This window comes from Raphanus sativus, chromosome 5, assembly GCF_000801105.2.
Source record: "Raphanus sativus cultivar WK10039 chromosome 5, ASM80110v3, whole genome shotgun sequence".
NCBI classification, from domain to species: domain Eukaryota; kingdom Viridiplantae; phylum Streptophyta; class Magnoliopsida; order Brassicales; family Brassicaceae; genus Raphanus; species Raphanus sativus.
In genome coordinates this window covers 18270215-18285453 of record NC_079515.1, presented here as the reverse complement: position 1 = coordinate 18285453, position 15239 = coordinate 18270215, and the positions used below count along the sequence as shown (strand labels likewise).

Genomic DNA, 15239 nt, shown 5'->3' with positions numbered 1-15239 from the left:
TGAAGCGATTTATAGCGATTAATATGACTACCAACCGCAAAAAGTACATTTGTGGATGGTAACAGAAAAATCAGTCAGCCCTATCTAACCGAAAAATCAAGGATTAAGCAAAGTATATATAGAAACTAATTTTTATATTTTTGATTATAAATACATGTTTATAGATTAATACATGTGAAAATTAGACGAACAAACAATATGAACGGTAGGTGAGGCGTTTGTTGCGACAAGAAGTGTCAATTCAATTCTCCAATGATGCAGAGTCGTGTAGTCTTCATCAGACAAATGGACTTGTTTTATAGTCCATACACTTGTTATCAAAGTCCATTACTTTATTGCTGAAATTGGTTTTTGTCTGATTTTAGACGAAGAGTCGGCAATTGAACGACTATTTGGGTATCCGATTAGTTGTGCCGATTTGGCTAAAACTGCAGCAGTGAACCACCGCCTAAACAGGCGCTAGTCGGTTATGCACCCGCATTATAGAACACTAATATATATATATATATATATAAAATTAGGATGACATCTACATCTTGCACAAAAGAAATATATATGGATGTTTGTTGTGGCAAGAAGTGTCAGCCCAATTCTCCTGTGATGCAGAGTCTTGTGATCGGAGAATGTCTCAACTCTATTCAGACAAATGAACCTGTTTTATGGTCCAAACATTTGTCATCAGAGTCCAATATTTTATTATTGAAATAGGTTTATGATTAAATGACTAATTGGGTATCCGATTAGTTGTGCTGATCTAGCTAAAATCACAGCGGAGAACCGCCAAACGCTTAGACGGGCGCCTAGTCGGTTATGCACCCGCATTTTAAAACAATAATAAATATATAACTAGGATGACATCCAAGGCTTGCTCAAAGTAAATGTATATGAACGTTTGTTGTTGCAAGAGGTGTCAGTTCAATTCTCATGTGATGTAGAGTCTTGTAGTCTTCTATAAATACATAGACAAGGTCCCAGCTCTATTCAGACAAATGGACCTGATGGTCCAAACATTTGTCATCATAATCCAATATTTTATTGTTGAAATCGGTTTATGTCTTATTTTAGATGATTCGTAGGTGATTACACGACTAACTGGGTATCTGATTAGTTGTTCCGATTTGGCTAATATCGCAGCGGTGAACCGCCGAACGCTTAGATGGGCGTCTAGTCGGTTATGCGTCTACGTTTTAAAACACTGGTAAATATATAACTAATATGACATCCACATATTGCGCAAAATAAATGTATATATGAATAATATTTCAAATATATTATATTGAAAAATAAATTTATATTTGATCAAAGTAAATATTTTTGACTCCTATTAAATTCTAAAACTTAAAAACTAAACCTTCAACTCTAAACCCTAAACTCTCAACTATATACCCTAAACCCTCAACTATATACCATAAATTCTATTCCACCTCTCAATTCTAAACCTTAAATTTAGATTAGTTAATACTAAGTTTATAAATGTTTTTTTTCTTTTTAGAAATAAGAGTAATAGTGGTTAGCGTAAACATGAAAAGTGGTACTATAAATGTGGTATTTTTGACAATTTCCCTAAGTTCTTTTGCATTTCGAGCAACAAATTTACGCTATATATATATTCCGGTTACAATAAATATCTCAAAATGTGTAAAATACAATTCTGTAAACTAATTTTAACATACACATGATTTTTTAAATGTGATCTCTTGAAAGTAAAGTATATTAACAATCTGATATACATTTATACAGACTGAGAAATTAAAAAAAATATATACATTTTAATACCATTTTATTGAAATACAATTTATAAAGTAGATTTTAATACCTTGCTTTAAATATATTTAACAAACGAAAGTAAATACATTTAAAAGACTAAGAAACGTATGTATAGTAATAAATTTTAAAAGTAGGCATATTATGTATTATGTTATATTATAAAAGGTGAATTTATCAAATATATAAGTCGGGATATATAATGGTTAATATGAATTTAAATAAAAAAATCTTGACCTTTTTTTTTGAATAAACAACACGTTACACACCATTAAAATCTGCATATTGTTTTGAATTAATTTCTTTTGACTAACTTTTTTAAATAATTTGGCCTCCTTTTAAATTAATTCTAAAATAGGTTTTTATTTGATACTCTATGAATGAACAACACACCATTGTTGTAACTGGTTACAGGGCCGTGCAGCTCTAGAACATGTGCTTGTAGAGTATATTCCTTTGGTGAGATTGAAGTTGGTTTTGGCTTCGAAGTTTTATAAAACTCTACTATTTTCTCTTGGAATTTACGGTTTAGCAAAGAAAAAATAAACTAAATTCTTTAATCGATCAGCTGATGTTTTCTTACATGGTTTAACTACACAATTACTCAAAACCATTGTTTGTAATGAAGAAAGAATAAGCATCTATATTATTAAATTCTGAAGTACATTTGGAAATTGTTTGGAAACATTGATATTAGTTTTAATATAGATTGCTTGGAAACATAGATAGTAGTAGAAAGAATATATATATATATATATATATTATTTGTTTTAATAATTTCATTAATATACTACCTTAACAATATATCATATCATTAATTATATTTACCATAACAATATATCAAATCATTAATTATATTACCATAAAAATAAAAGTGTAGATTTTTATTTATTAATTAATTAACATTAACTTTGTGCAAACTATAAAAATTAAAAATAATAACAAGGATTTGCATATGGTTAATATTTCAGTTTAATATGTTTTACTAAAATTTTTGTATCTTATTTCCAATCGGTGAAAAGTTAAGTAGCCAAACACATAATTTAAAAACATACTTTATGTAAAAAAATAATAAATTAAATCAAAATAATTAAATGAATATATTTATTTCCACTTAATATTTCACTCTATATAACTATAATAACTGTTTTACTAAATGAAAAAAAATCCTTTATATTTTTCTTATTTTAGTCAAACATATATAAAACATTTTAAAAAATATTTACAAAAACAGTTAGGTATATATATTTGGGTATTCATTCAAGTATAAGTTGTTTCTTTCATAATCAATTTTCTTTGGATTTTGGAATTATGTTCTCTTTGGATTTTATAAATTTATGTGTAGGATTCGAGTTGGGTCATTCCGGGTCTAAATGATTTTGATTCTGATGTCTATAAACATAAAAAATATCTAAATAACCAATGTATCTAAAATAGGTTCTGATATTTGTACCAAAAATAATATTATTATCCGATTCAATCCGAATCCTTTAAATACAATTAATTATACGACGACACATCTAAAATATATAACACTAATCATGAAAAACAAATATCAATGTTACACCCGCACGGACGTGTAGGTCAATCTCTAGTTTCTATTATTAAAACCGAAGTACATTTTGATACTGTTTGGAAACATGAATATTGGTATTGTTTGAAAACATGGATAACAGAATAAATGAAAAATGTTTGGAAACATGTGTAGCAGACTAAAAACCTCTTTTTATTACATATTTAGTCATTGCATTTACAATAAATTAAGTATTTTCTTTTATATTTTTTATATTTACAGATTTTGCTACTGCATTTAAAATAAATTTAAATTAATTAATTACAATGGCTATTGTTTTTGTGGTTAAATTAAAAAAAAACTGAAATATATAGTATATATTATATAAAAAATTTAAATAAAATATTACCTTATTTAGTTTAGTCAAATGTAAAAATTCCAAGAGTTCAGTTTTCAAGAAAATGGAATATCATAAAATTAATGATAATTCATAAAAAAAACTAATGAAATAATTAAAAAATTTAGTATGTGTTTCATTTTAAAATAAATTAACAAAACAACATGTTAATATATGAATAGTACAATTATATCAAATTGCATCAAGTTCTAAAAATTTTAATATAATATTATGTAGAAATAAAAAATTAGTACTAAACATTTATATTATAAAATTTTATGTTCTACTCTTTCTGTAAGTTACAAAACACAAAAATATATGTGTTTACGTTGAAGACAAGTTTAGTAAAACATCCGCAGGAATGCGGATCAAGTTCTAGTTTTGGTTAAAAGATTTATAGAAAAATAGGCTTTAATAATACTATATAATGTTATTAATTAATTATGATACTGAGATCTATAACAATAAAAGAGACTTATTACTTTCCATAGGCCGACACATCAATAAGAAGGGACATGCATTTTTGGATAGCCTTACCAAACCAATCGAGTCTGACTTGGTTTGTGTATTTAAGGTCATCTCAATCCCCTATTCGGACTGGGCTATTTACACATCTCATGATTGGAAGACCACTAGAATTTTAGGTTTCTTTTTCTTCTTCGCTCTTTCTATACCTTCGTAGACGCCGACTAAAATTCTAGAACTGATTCTCCTTTTCTCATCTTCGTAACATCTCAACCTTCCATTAATCTGTGATTAACTCTGAGTTTTTGCTTTCACTTGATATTTCACTTGAATATTAACTTGCTTATCTTCTCCAAATACACAGAACTTCACCAAGACAGTGACCCACTCATTAATGACCAAAATCATGAGTTTCAATGTGTATATAAACCTTACAAAGTTTGGAATTAAAATCATAGTTTTTTGGAGAGAAAAAATGAAAGATATGTGATTTTTGTGCATAAGAAATGAGATAGGAAAAGTTAAAATTGAATTTTTTGGTGCATTAAGATCAGATTAAGAGTTTCAAATTGGTAGTTCATGGTGGTTAGTGTATATTGATGGCAATGATAATATTGTAAATACTTGATGAATATGAGGATGATCATAGAGTAAAATACTCATTTTCGAAAAATAAAATAATTATATTTTGTGAATAACTCGGACTTTTAGGGTAAATATGATAAATGAAAGTTTATTTTAAAAAACATGGAAAAAACATGGATTACTTTGGGGTTGAGTCCCAATTATGAGTTATATTTGAAAAACCCCCGTAAATGTGGAAATGTTATTTTTTATTGCAATCCATAAATACATGATGGGTGACTCACTAATTAGTGTTCTTATATATATAAATGTATATTTATACTAGAGATATATTTCTCAAAATTTGAGTAATTTTTGCATTAGTTTGAGCTTTCTAGAAAAAGCATTCTTAGCTCATTTTATTTTTATTTACATTTGTTCAATTTTTCCATATAAAATTTTAGAAAATTACTTATAAACAACTTATTCAGTTTTTTTCCATACAACTTTACGGCCAGAAATCTGACATATGAAATATTGTTGCAACACATATGTCTTTTCCTCTTTTACACCAACTTGCATGTGACATTACATGTGTCGTTAATGTCAGTGGGGGAAGAAAGTATGAAAACTTTCCGGTTATCCGGATCAACCACTCGAAGAATACAGAAATCGTCTTGAGATGGTTCTTGACGATCGTTCGAAGAAACTTTATTGCAATTTCGGCGTATTATCTCACCATATGATTTATTTGTAGACCGTAATATATTATAAGTCCACGCACCTGCCAATGCTCCGATAATCGGTGAAACTATGTATAACCATAAATCCTTATAACATCCCCATATATAAGCAGGAGCCAAGCTTCTTGCTGGATTCATTGATGCTCCTGAGATTGGCCTAATCGATTTATCAAACACCAAGCATTAAAAATCATAATAACTTTGTAAAATATTCTAATGGGCTCCGATATAAGTACCCGCTGAACAAGATGTCAAGTACTACGGTTGCACCAATAGCAACGCCTGCAAATGATCTATTTGCTCTTTTATCAGTAGCTACAGCCGAGATAATAAACAACAAGTTGAAAGTAGCGATGAATTCCACTACGAATGTCGCTATGTTGGAACCTGAAGGGTGTGTTCCAACATAAACATCGCCTTTGAGGCTACAAACGTCGTTATTCAGATGGAACATGAGCTTGAGAGCTTCGGCCGCCAAGGTTGATCCGAGAAGTTGAGCAGAAATATACATTGGAACCTATATATTGAGTTTGATCCGTTATGAATGAATACAAAAAATGTTATCATGCATAAATGTATCATGTAAATCACTTAAATCATATCATATAAAACACTAATTTTTTTTTGGAAAGATTATAAAACGTCCCTAAATTTGATAGTATTGTTTTCTTCTTTCGTCACCTGTTTAAAAGGAAACTTTCTAGAAGAAGCAAGCGCAATGGAAACAGCAGGGTTGAAATGTGCACCCGATACATGACCAAGTGAGTAGGTCATAACCATTATGGTTAGACCCCATGCCAAAGCTATGCCAGGAAGTGTCACCTGTTCTCCGTACGTATCATTTACCACGATTGCCGAGCAGCCCGCAAATACCAGAGAGAATGTCCCCACGAACTCACCAATCAACTAAAGTATGTATGCATCAATACGATTTAGGTTATATAGCAATAAAATCAATTAATTTATCCCCAGAAAACGTGATTTCATCATAATCACATATGATAACTAAACCGAGTTTGAGTTTAATGGTATTGATGTGCTCGTTTTCAGTACTTGAAACACCATAGCTAAGAAAAAGAATAGTTAACTAAATTATTAAACTACGGAATAGAAACAAATATTCTACCGAACCGATCCTATTGATGTTAATTCGGTTTGATTGTTGTACTTCAAATTTGAATGTAGTCAAAAGCCAAATATTTGAACCAAAGTAACGTGCATATATATGTTAAAGAGAAATTCTTGGATTCTCAAATTATAAAAGGACTCAGTACTTTTTCAAAAATGAAACAAAATAATAAAAATATTTTGGTAACTACTACTATTTTTATTTATTTTAAAGATATAATATAATTTGATAAATTATTATTATTTTCTTTTCTTTTTGAAAATATATTAAATCTAAATTAATTAAATTATATTGGTTAGTGAACTTTCATCTTAAGGGATGAACCCACAAATTTCTCTATGTTAAATCTTGAATACGACTAATCAATGTCTCGACAAAAATCAAGAAAGCATTTCATTACCTTTTGAACGAAGGATATGGATATAAGAGGATAGGGAGAATCTGGTGACCGGGAATCACCACTGGATCCACCATCTTCGATGTTTAAGATGGTAGTTTGTGTTCGAACAGTAATACCAGAGATCTCGGCCATTGATGAGAGACTTTTCTCAGAAAATGTAAATGATTTGCTCATTTGAGAACTCTAGTTTGTGTTCGTTTATAAGAAAATGATGAAGTTGAAGTGCATATTCCATATTGCATGACAATTGCATGTTGACGAATTCTTCTTAGAAAAGAGCCCAAAATAGCATCATTACAAGGGCGTATTTAAGGAAGTGTGGCAAGTGCCAAGTACATCAGTTTTAGATTGTTTTAGTTTATAATGGTTTTATGAAAATATCAGCAGGCATATTTTTTTAAGGACGAAAGGCTAATCTATTAATAAGCATGCATGTTGCATGTTAAATTTCCCTTATATGTTGCCCTCATTATCTTTGTTATATTATAGTATGCCACATACAATAATAATTTTTAGATCTGGCTTTGAATTCATAGTTCTTTATTTTGTGTCAAAATAAGGCGTGAGATTTATGATTCTTAGATTAAGAACCATGCGGAGTAGGGGTGGACATTTAGTTTCGGGTTCGGTTTGGGTTAGATAATTTGGGTTTTATAAAACTCAAACCAATTAAAACCAAAGTAGTTTTGGTTTGGGTTCGGTTTGGGTTTAATTCGGTTCGGTTCAGTTCGGTTTGATTTAGATTTAGCTCGGTTTACATTATTATGGTCTAGTTTGGTTCGGTGTAGTTTGGGTTGGTTATAAAATATGAAGGCATCAGCTTTATACTTTTATTAAAAAATAATCAATTTATAAACGATTGAGTGAGAATATAAAAAATTATGCTACATGATTTTATATATAATAGTATTATTTGAACCGTATTTATAATTTTTTAAAAAGATATGGAAGTTATGAAAAAATAAAAAACGAAACTTTAACTAAAATTTACAATATGTTAATACATATATATATCATATATATTTTACTATATTTTTTTTTGATCAACATATATATTTTACTATATATTTTACTATATATATATTGGATTATCGGTTTGGTTCGGTTTAAATCCAAACCAAACCAAACTGTTCGGGTTGAATAAAACATGAATTAATTAGGTTACATTAAGAGCACGGTTTGGTTTAGTTTGGTTTAACATCGGTTCGGTTGGTTCGGTTCGGTTCGGTTTGGGTTTTTTGCCCACCCCTAATGCTGAGCATGTAAGACGCAGTTAGTAATAAATATCGACTGGATTTTCAGGAACACTGAAATAAATTTCATTATAATTAATTATTTGTGTTTAAACTATAAATACTTCCAAATCACTGCTAAACTCTTATTAATGGTTGAGAAATATTTACAAAATATCCAAAACATTAAATCATCACATTTTTTTAGTTTATAATGGTTTTATGAAAATATTAGCATGGATATTATTTTTTATGACAAACTGCTAATCTATTAATCAACATGCATGTTGCATGTTAAATTTCCCTTATATGTCACCCTTATTATCTTTGTTATATATGCCACATACAATAATACTTTTTAGATCTGGCTTTGAATTCATAGTTCTTTATTTTGTCTCAAAATAAGGCGTGAGATTTATGATTCTTATATTAAGAACCATGAGAGCATGTAAGACGCTATTTGATTAAGAACCAAGAATTGTTCTTTACACCAGTGTCGATCCTAAGATAGTTACAGGTAAGAGAGTATTTGATTTTGGCTGTTATTGCATTGGAACATAGGTTCGAGAGATCTGTGTTGCAAACTGTTTTTTTTGGGCTGACGTACTCTTAAATAACTCCCATTTGTTTTGACAGGCAGGTTATATCTGAATGGCACTTCTGCGGCACGTATTTACTTTGACTCTGAGACAGCTGCAAGAAAACAGGTGTTTGACAGCAGTGGCGGAGCTAAAAAAAATTTCAACCGGGGTCAGTTTTATTTATGCATATACTAATTGTAGAAATAACACTTTTTGTCAAAGGTAGAAATAACAGTAAAATCTTAAACGAACATTCTCAATGGCCTTTTTTTTTAAACTTAACATTCTCAATGGCTTGTCTCAACTTTTATATAGTATAGCTTCACAACTTGTGTATGTTAGGTTTTAACTGTTGATGATGGTTGTATGTTTAGCTTAATGATCGATGATGATTAATTTACGTATAGGTATTAAGCCAAGATAAAACAAGATAACCAAAATGTGTATAGATGTATTGTTGTGTGCAGGAGATTAACTAATTAGTTAGTTAATTAAAGATTATGAAAAGCCTGATATTTCTCTGTTCCTAGAGATATTGGGTTTGTATTCTCTCTCTGTTCTGCTCCCACCACGTCTTTGCATGCACTTCCCCAAATCGTTCCCGGCTGTTGAATTACACCCAAAAAAAACATAAAATTCCGGTTAGTAACTGTACGATGCTGAGTTTCAAAATGTCTAACGTCATCTCTTTGGTAACAGATACTATAATCCGGAAACCAAACTAATCATAGGATTTTAAGTACTATATATTGCTGAAATATTTTAAGGTAACCGTGATCCTAAATACTTAGCTTAGATGTTTGTTATACCTGAATCTGACTCGACGTAGCTCTCTAGTCCCATCTGCTAATTGTCTGATAGTAATGTAAACGCCTGGCTCGTCCTCTTCGATCCACTCAGCCTGCATTTCACTAGCATTGCTCATAGACGGTGCCTCATCTCTTGACGAAGTAGTGGTTCGTGCTGCATCCATTGGAGGTCCTCCATGGTGAGCATAGCCACCATAGAAATTATGCGGGACATTAGCTCCTGGAGGTCTGAAGTTGTGTCTTGGAGTCCAGTCTTTGCTCTCTCTCGCTGATTCCATCTTTGAGTAAGTTGAATCTCTCTGAGACTGGAAAAAAATAAAAAAAATAAACAAGACCACATTCACACAAGGTTCATGTCTAGAGGGTAGAGCTTTCTGGACACGTGTTTTTTTTTTTACCTGGTCCTCGGATCTTGCAGGCGTTTGAAGAGCTTGGCGGTTAAATCTCTGGACATTGTAAAGCTCGACGATTTTGTCGTAGTTCTCACCCCACCACCGCTGAGCTTGCCACTTGTCGAAAATCTCCCGGCTTTCCGAACATGACACAAGTAATGGTTAGTTTCTGTTCTAGTGATGTAGACTACTCAGATTATACATACATAGAGGATGTTTTGAGTAGTTCAATGTACCTGAAGCGGATCCGTTTAAGATCATTTCCTCCGGTGGGAAGCGAAGCGAATGTGATATGGACACCTGGTTCTACTTGAGCCATCCACTCTTTAGGCCCTTCTTCATCTAGTGCCACATCACAAGACTGAGCAGATATAGATTCCCTATCGTTTCCATAGATTGAAGTGAACTTTGGTTCCGACCTCCCTGCTGGATGGTGAGAGGAGTTTGTGAAGTCCCAAGCAGGAGTTGAACCGGGGCTTCCACCCATGTAAGGATACGGAACACCTTCAGAAGCGCTATCATAGTCTGGGAACGGTCTGTGGACTTTCTTCATGGGGCTGGTAGTGGAACCAGTGCATGGCTTGCATTGTTTATAGGCACCAGAGAACTTTATAGCCATTTCTTTAATCTGCATAACACAAAGTTACCCAAACACACACATTTTAGAACAGAATCTGTGTAGTTTCAGGACGTTAGCCATGACTAAAAATCTATATTTTTAGCCTAACGAAGTAAAAAAGAAGATTAATTTGATCATTCTTTAAAGAGCATCAATAATACTCTACGAGAGATCTAGCATGACTAATTATATTCAAAAAACCTACTTCATTAGCAATATTAACCAAAGCATACTTGTTTGACTTTCATGTCTAGTCACATAGATGGGAAATAAACACTGACATAACCTATTAAAAAGAGATCGGTGAAAGATTCCAACAAGCAAGTAAAGTTGCCACTCTGTCTAAACAACAGTGACCACTAACTATACCAGTGAATTATCAGTCTCATTAGATAAAAAAACGACATCAGTCAAGTCTATGGGCCGTACGTTATCTTATGCTATATCAAAGATTGCTTTGCTATCTTCTGTGGGTTATGTGTCTTTGGTTTGTTTCAACAGGAAGACAATTAGGGAAAAGCACCAAAATAAAGTGAAAAAGGTAGAAGGATCAACAATGAAAGAAGAGAAGAGAGAGACCTGTGTGGTTAGGCTTTTGACGGCTTCTTTAGTATTGGGAGTGGTGCCTCCACGCGCTCCATTATCGACTTCCTCACCTCCGTCTGCTTTCGTACAAGCTATGCAAGTAAACATCTTTGTCTCTTTTTTTTTTGTGTTCTCTCTTGCCTTTTCAGCCATACAAAATCGTATAAAACAGTCTACTTAAAATAAACACCACACAACCAAAAACCTCAATGAATAATACAGTACTACTACAAACCAAAACAAAATCATTACAAAACCAAAAGTAGAGACAACTAAACAATAACGGGATCCACAATCCGACATCAAACACAGTAGACCTATTGTAGCTTATGTAATCAGAGTACACATTTTATTTATTGGGATATAAAATAATAATAGGAAATGATGAAATGGTCCTATTATGGTAGTAACAGAGTAACAGACAATTGTAAACATTAGTTAGAAGTTAGAGAACATATGAAGAGGAATTTGGATGCCAGTTTGTCGTTCTCTCTAACGCGAACACAGCAAAAAAAAAGGACAAAAGTTGTGACGTATCTCTCTTCTGGTTAGAAAACAACTACTCAAAAGAAAATACAAACTTGATAAAGTTGATTTAATTTGATTTAGTTCAACTAATTATTAAGAACCAAAGCATAAATGTTTCAAGAACCAAAACCATTTCATACCAAAAATAATATAAGGAAAATAGTAACCTCGGAGGTTTACACACTTAGCTGGAATAAGATATTATGCGGTTTTGTGGAGGTTCATGAGTTTAGTTCGAGCGATCTTAATAGAGACAAAAAGTGTTGAAAGATATTTAAAACTACAAGTAACCCTTTTTCTTTTTTTTCTTAAAGAAAAGAATTAGAACTTGGGGATCAGATGATATAAATTCTTTTAAAAAATTGTATGCATCTTTTTTTGTTAACCATGAAAAATGATTTAAAATAGACTCTTTACTTTAGATTAATTTACGAGTAAAATAGTTCATTTTAAAAAGCAACCACAATAGAGACAAATGCTTCTCCATTCTACTTTAAAGAGTTTTTTTTGCTAAAATACTTTAAAGAGTTTGTGTGCTTTTATTTTATTTTATGAGGTATTTTATTTTATTTCATACAGAAACGCTTTTTTGTTTGCAGCAAAGAGCCCATCCCTCAACTAAAACACATATCAAAAAAGAGATGAAAGAATAAAACTTTTTTTTTTTGCAGTAGCCGAAAGTCCTGACATTAAAAGATAAAACAATACAACTAAATTAACAAAGAGTCAAATAGTATGTTCAGATTCCTCCGTGTGTAACACCATTCAAGACCAAAAAATACGAACATTAATGGAATAACTGGAAAAGGAAATATATATTGAATGTATTAAACAATAGAATGGAATCTTGACAGTCACGTGTTTGTAAAAAGAAAAAGAGTTTGCTTTCTATTTTAGGGTTGTGTGTGATGATGGACCAATCTAAAGCGTGTCGAGAGATGAAAGCTACAGATATGAATATGTACTATTCAGAATACAAAAACAAAATAATGCAACGATCACGAATTACGAAGAAAGGGTTTTTTTGATTATGAAAAGCAAAGGCAACAATAAAAAAAAGCCATTATTATAGACATTGAATGGGGGAGTTTTAGTAAGATTTACTCACCTTTTGTTTCGATATCTGCGTGTTTGATTAGAGAGCGCTGCTGCTTTTATTTCCTCTTTAAGGTTCAGTCTATATTGATAGCCAGGCACGAGTGGGGTTTGTTCTGTGTCTAAGCCTACATATAGACCATCAATGGCTGCACAACATTAGCAACCGTAATAAATGTGAATAAAAAGGACAAAACCAATTGATGATGATGAATTTAGCTTTTCAATGTGAAGGGTAAAACTCTGCGTATTCATCTTCTTACTTTCTTTAAAGTAAAAAGTTAGGAAACAATAAATACAAGGAAGCTTTTGAGATGAAGAAGAAACTTAGAATTTTCCTGGAAAGATTTAAGAAAAATCTGTTTGAATGCTTAGAAATGGGACACTAGAGAAATCTTTGGGACATTTATTATGCGATTTTATTCCCCAAAAAAAGTAAGAGAGACGAGTGACGAATCGATTCTGTCAAAAATCAAATCAATCAAGTGACAGAGGAGAAGCAACAATGTATAACAGGTCAAGGCAGCTTAACAAGAAAAAAATCTCACTGAATCCTTTTTTCCGATTAAAAAAAATAGTTTGAAAAGATCGATCGGGAAAAAACAGTGGTAAATATCTGTTTGCTTTCTCAATCGTATCTACAGAAGCGAAAGTACAAAAGAAACAAGCAAAGAATCTCTCTGTTTCTCTTTTCCCGGGACAAAAGAAAAAAAAACAAAACAGGATTTGTCAAAACGACTCGTACTGACCTGAAATGTCTGCTTCGTAGGCGAAACAGAATCAGATTCTCAATATACAAATCTTAACATTCACGAAGCAATACAACTCAATGCGAACAGATGATTTTCTTCAAGAACAGTGCGAGAGTCCGGGTTATCGGGTCACCCGAGGACTGAAACGGAGCTCTGATATTTTTGTTTTTTCTGTCGAAGAGAAAGAGAGGAGACGAGATATCTTCAGTGTATTTATACGTGGACGAAAGCGAAGGTTTTAACGGCGTTAAGTCATTTATTTAAAAGAAAAACACAGTCTGTTTTCTTAACGGAGAGCCCTTTGGTATGCGATGATCCGGTCTAGTTAAGACACGGCAGCGAGGGCCCATGTTGTCTTACACGGTGACGGAGATGGCTTACGTGTGCTGGAACTTGATTACGTGGCTATTTCTCACTGGTTAATGAAACCGGGTCGGCTTATGGTTATTTGACATGCCAAGGGAACGGTCGCATCACTATTCGCTTTGTGTAGGTTCGTTTTAAAATTTAATTTAATATAGACTACATTACTACTCTCTTTTATAAAAATAAATTATTATATACATGTAACATATGTATCATCATTAATTTTAACGTTTGTTTTACATGGTAAAGAGAATATCCTCGTGAGAGAGAAAGGAGAGAAGAGAGAGAAAGGAGATCTGCTCGATTCCGGCGATCTGCCACTGCGTGAGTGTGCGTGCCGTCGTCGGAATCAAGCTTCTTGCGATTAAATATTTTCCTGTGTGTCTCTTTGTCGTGACCTCTCTTCACCCGCCTTGTCTAAATTCTGGTTCCGGTCCATTCTCCAAGGCGAGTAGCGGCTTGATCTCTGGAGCAAAGACGCGGTCGAAGAGAGGGTTTATACGGTGGAAAGGCGGTTCATCGATTCCGGGAGGGGGAGGCTCCATTAGCTCCGTCGCCGCCGGTTCTGTCTTCGGGAAAAGGAGGCTTTTACAGCTCCGTCGTCGCCGACTTGTTTCCGGAGGGTGGAGGTTCTCAAAGCTCGCCGCTGCCGGCTTGGAACCTTTTGTAAGTTTGGGTGTTAGTGCATGTTTGGAGGTTACAGTGTTGTGGCTATAGTTCTTGTCGATCTCGTGATAACATGGTTAGATCGGTTGAGCTCTCTTGAGAAGATGAAGCTATCCGCTTTAGACGACGACAAGAGAAGAAAGAGAAGGTTGTGATCTCGCGATTTAATTCCGATGGAAAAAGTAGGGATCCAGATGAGAGTTCGGTTAGTCCGATTGAAGCTCTTCGAGGAAGACCGCCAGTGCTAGAGGTTTGAGGCGAGCTTGTGGCCGATGCGCCGCCGCTCAGATTATGGTGAACCCGTCGGTAGAGGCAGAGATGGTGATACGTGAAATGTGTCTAGGGTTTTCACACGATGGGCTTCGTCTTTTGTTGTTGGGCTTTAAGCCAATCTATTTTATTTGCTTAAGTTTATTTTGGTTGGCCGCGGACCTTGTTGTTTTCAGGCCGTGGATCCTTGTAAGAATGCTTGGCTTGGCCTTTATCTATCTAAAATCAATTGACGAAAAAAAAAACATATGTATCATCATTTTGTCTTGTTATAGGATGTGATTATCATGTGTGATAAGAAAACTTTGTTTCGTCCTTCTAATATTTGCATGAGTAAAGAAAGAAAACATCATTTTATGGTAGAAACTT

General features: G+C 32.8%; 2 protein-coding genes and 1 long non-coding RNA gene across 9 annotated transcripts; 1 reads left to right on the top strand and 2 right to left on the bottom strand.

The window, feature by feature from the left end:
* Positions 1-5146: 5146 nt before the first annotated feature.
* LOC108860359 (aquaporin NIP3-1) lies at positions 5147-7233 on the bottom strand. Its single transcript, XM_018634247.2, has 4 exons — positions 6976-7233; positions 6128-6352; positions 5683-5963; positions 5147-5603 (listed from the first exon to the last, which is right to left on the bottom strand). Exons 1-4 carry the CDS (start codon positions 7147-7149, stop codon positions 5270-5272), a joined length of 1014 nt encoding a protein of 337 aa, XP_018489749.1. The 5' UTR covers positions 7150-7233; the 3' UTR covers positions 5147-5269.
* A 1172-nt stretch (positions 7234-8405) lies between these two features.
* Positions 8406-13724, top strand: LOC130512599 (uncharacterized). 4 transcript variants are annotated; one of them, XR_008946172.1, is made up of 5 exons: positions 8406-8724; positions 8844-8957; positions 9689-9881; positions 10016-10150; positions 10232-10371. It is a non-coding gene; the product is annotated as an uncharacterized LOC130512599 (long non-coding RNA). The 4 variants fall into 4 exon arrangements; XR_008946169.1 differs by lacking the exon at positions 10232-10371 and having other exon boundaries at positions 8412-8724; positions 10016-10231; XR_008946171.1 differs by lacking the exons at positions 9689-9881; positions 10016-10150; positions 10232-10371 and adding exons at positions 11110-11293; positions 12619-12823 and having other exon boundaries at positions 8485-8724.
* On the bottom strand, positions 8871-13706 carry LOC108859451 (protein BREVIS RADIX). 4 transcript variants are annotated; one of them, XM_057010750.1, is made up of 6 exons: positions 13566-13706; positions 12830-12944; positions 11188-11334; positions 10226-10617; positions 9598-10125; positions 8871-9393 (listed from the first exon to the last, which is right to left on the bottom strand). In XM_057010750.1, the coding sequence occupies exons 3-6, from the start codon at positions 11299-11301 to the stop codon at positions 9315-9317; spliced, it is 1113 nt and encodes a 370-aa protein (XP_056866730.1). In that variant the 5' UTR covers positions 11302-11334; positions 12830-12944; positions 13566-13706; the 3' UTR covers positions 8871-9314. The 4 variants fall into 4 exon arrangements, with proteins under 4 accessions (XP_056866730.1, XP_056866731.1, XP_056866729.1 ...); XM_057010751.1 differs by lacking the exon at positions 13566-13706 and having other exon boundaries at positions 12830-13502; XM_018633353.2 differs by lacking the exons at positions 12830-12944; positions 13566-13706 and having other exon boundaries at positions 8875-9393; positions 9598-9902; positions 9996-10125; positions 11188-11784.
* Positions 13725-15239: the final 1515 nt, after the last annotated feature.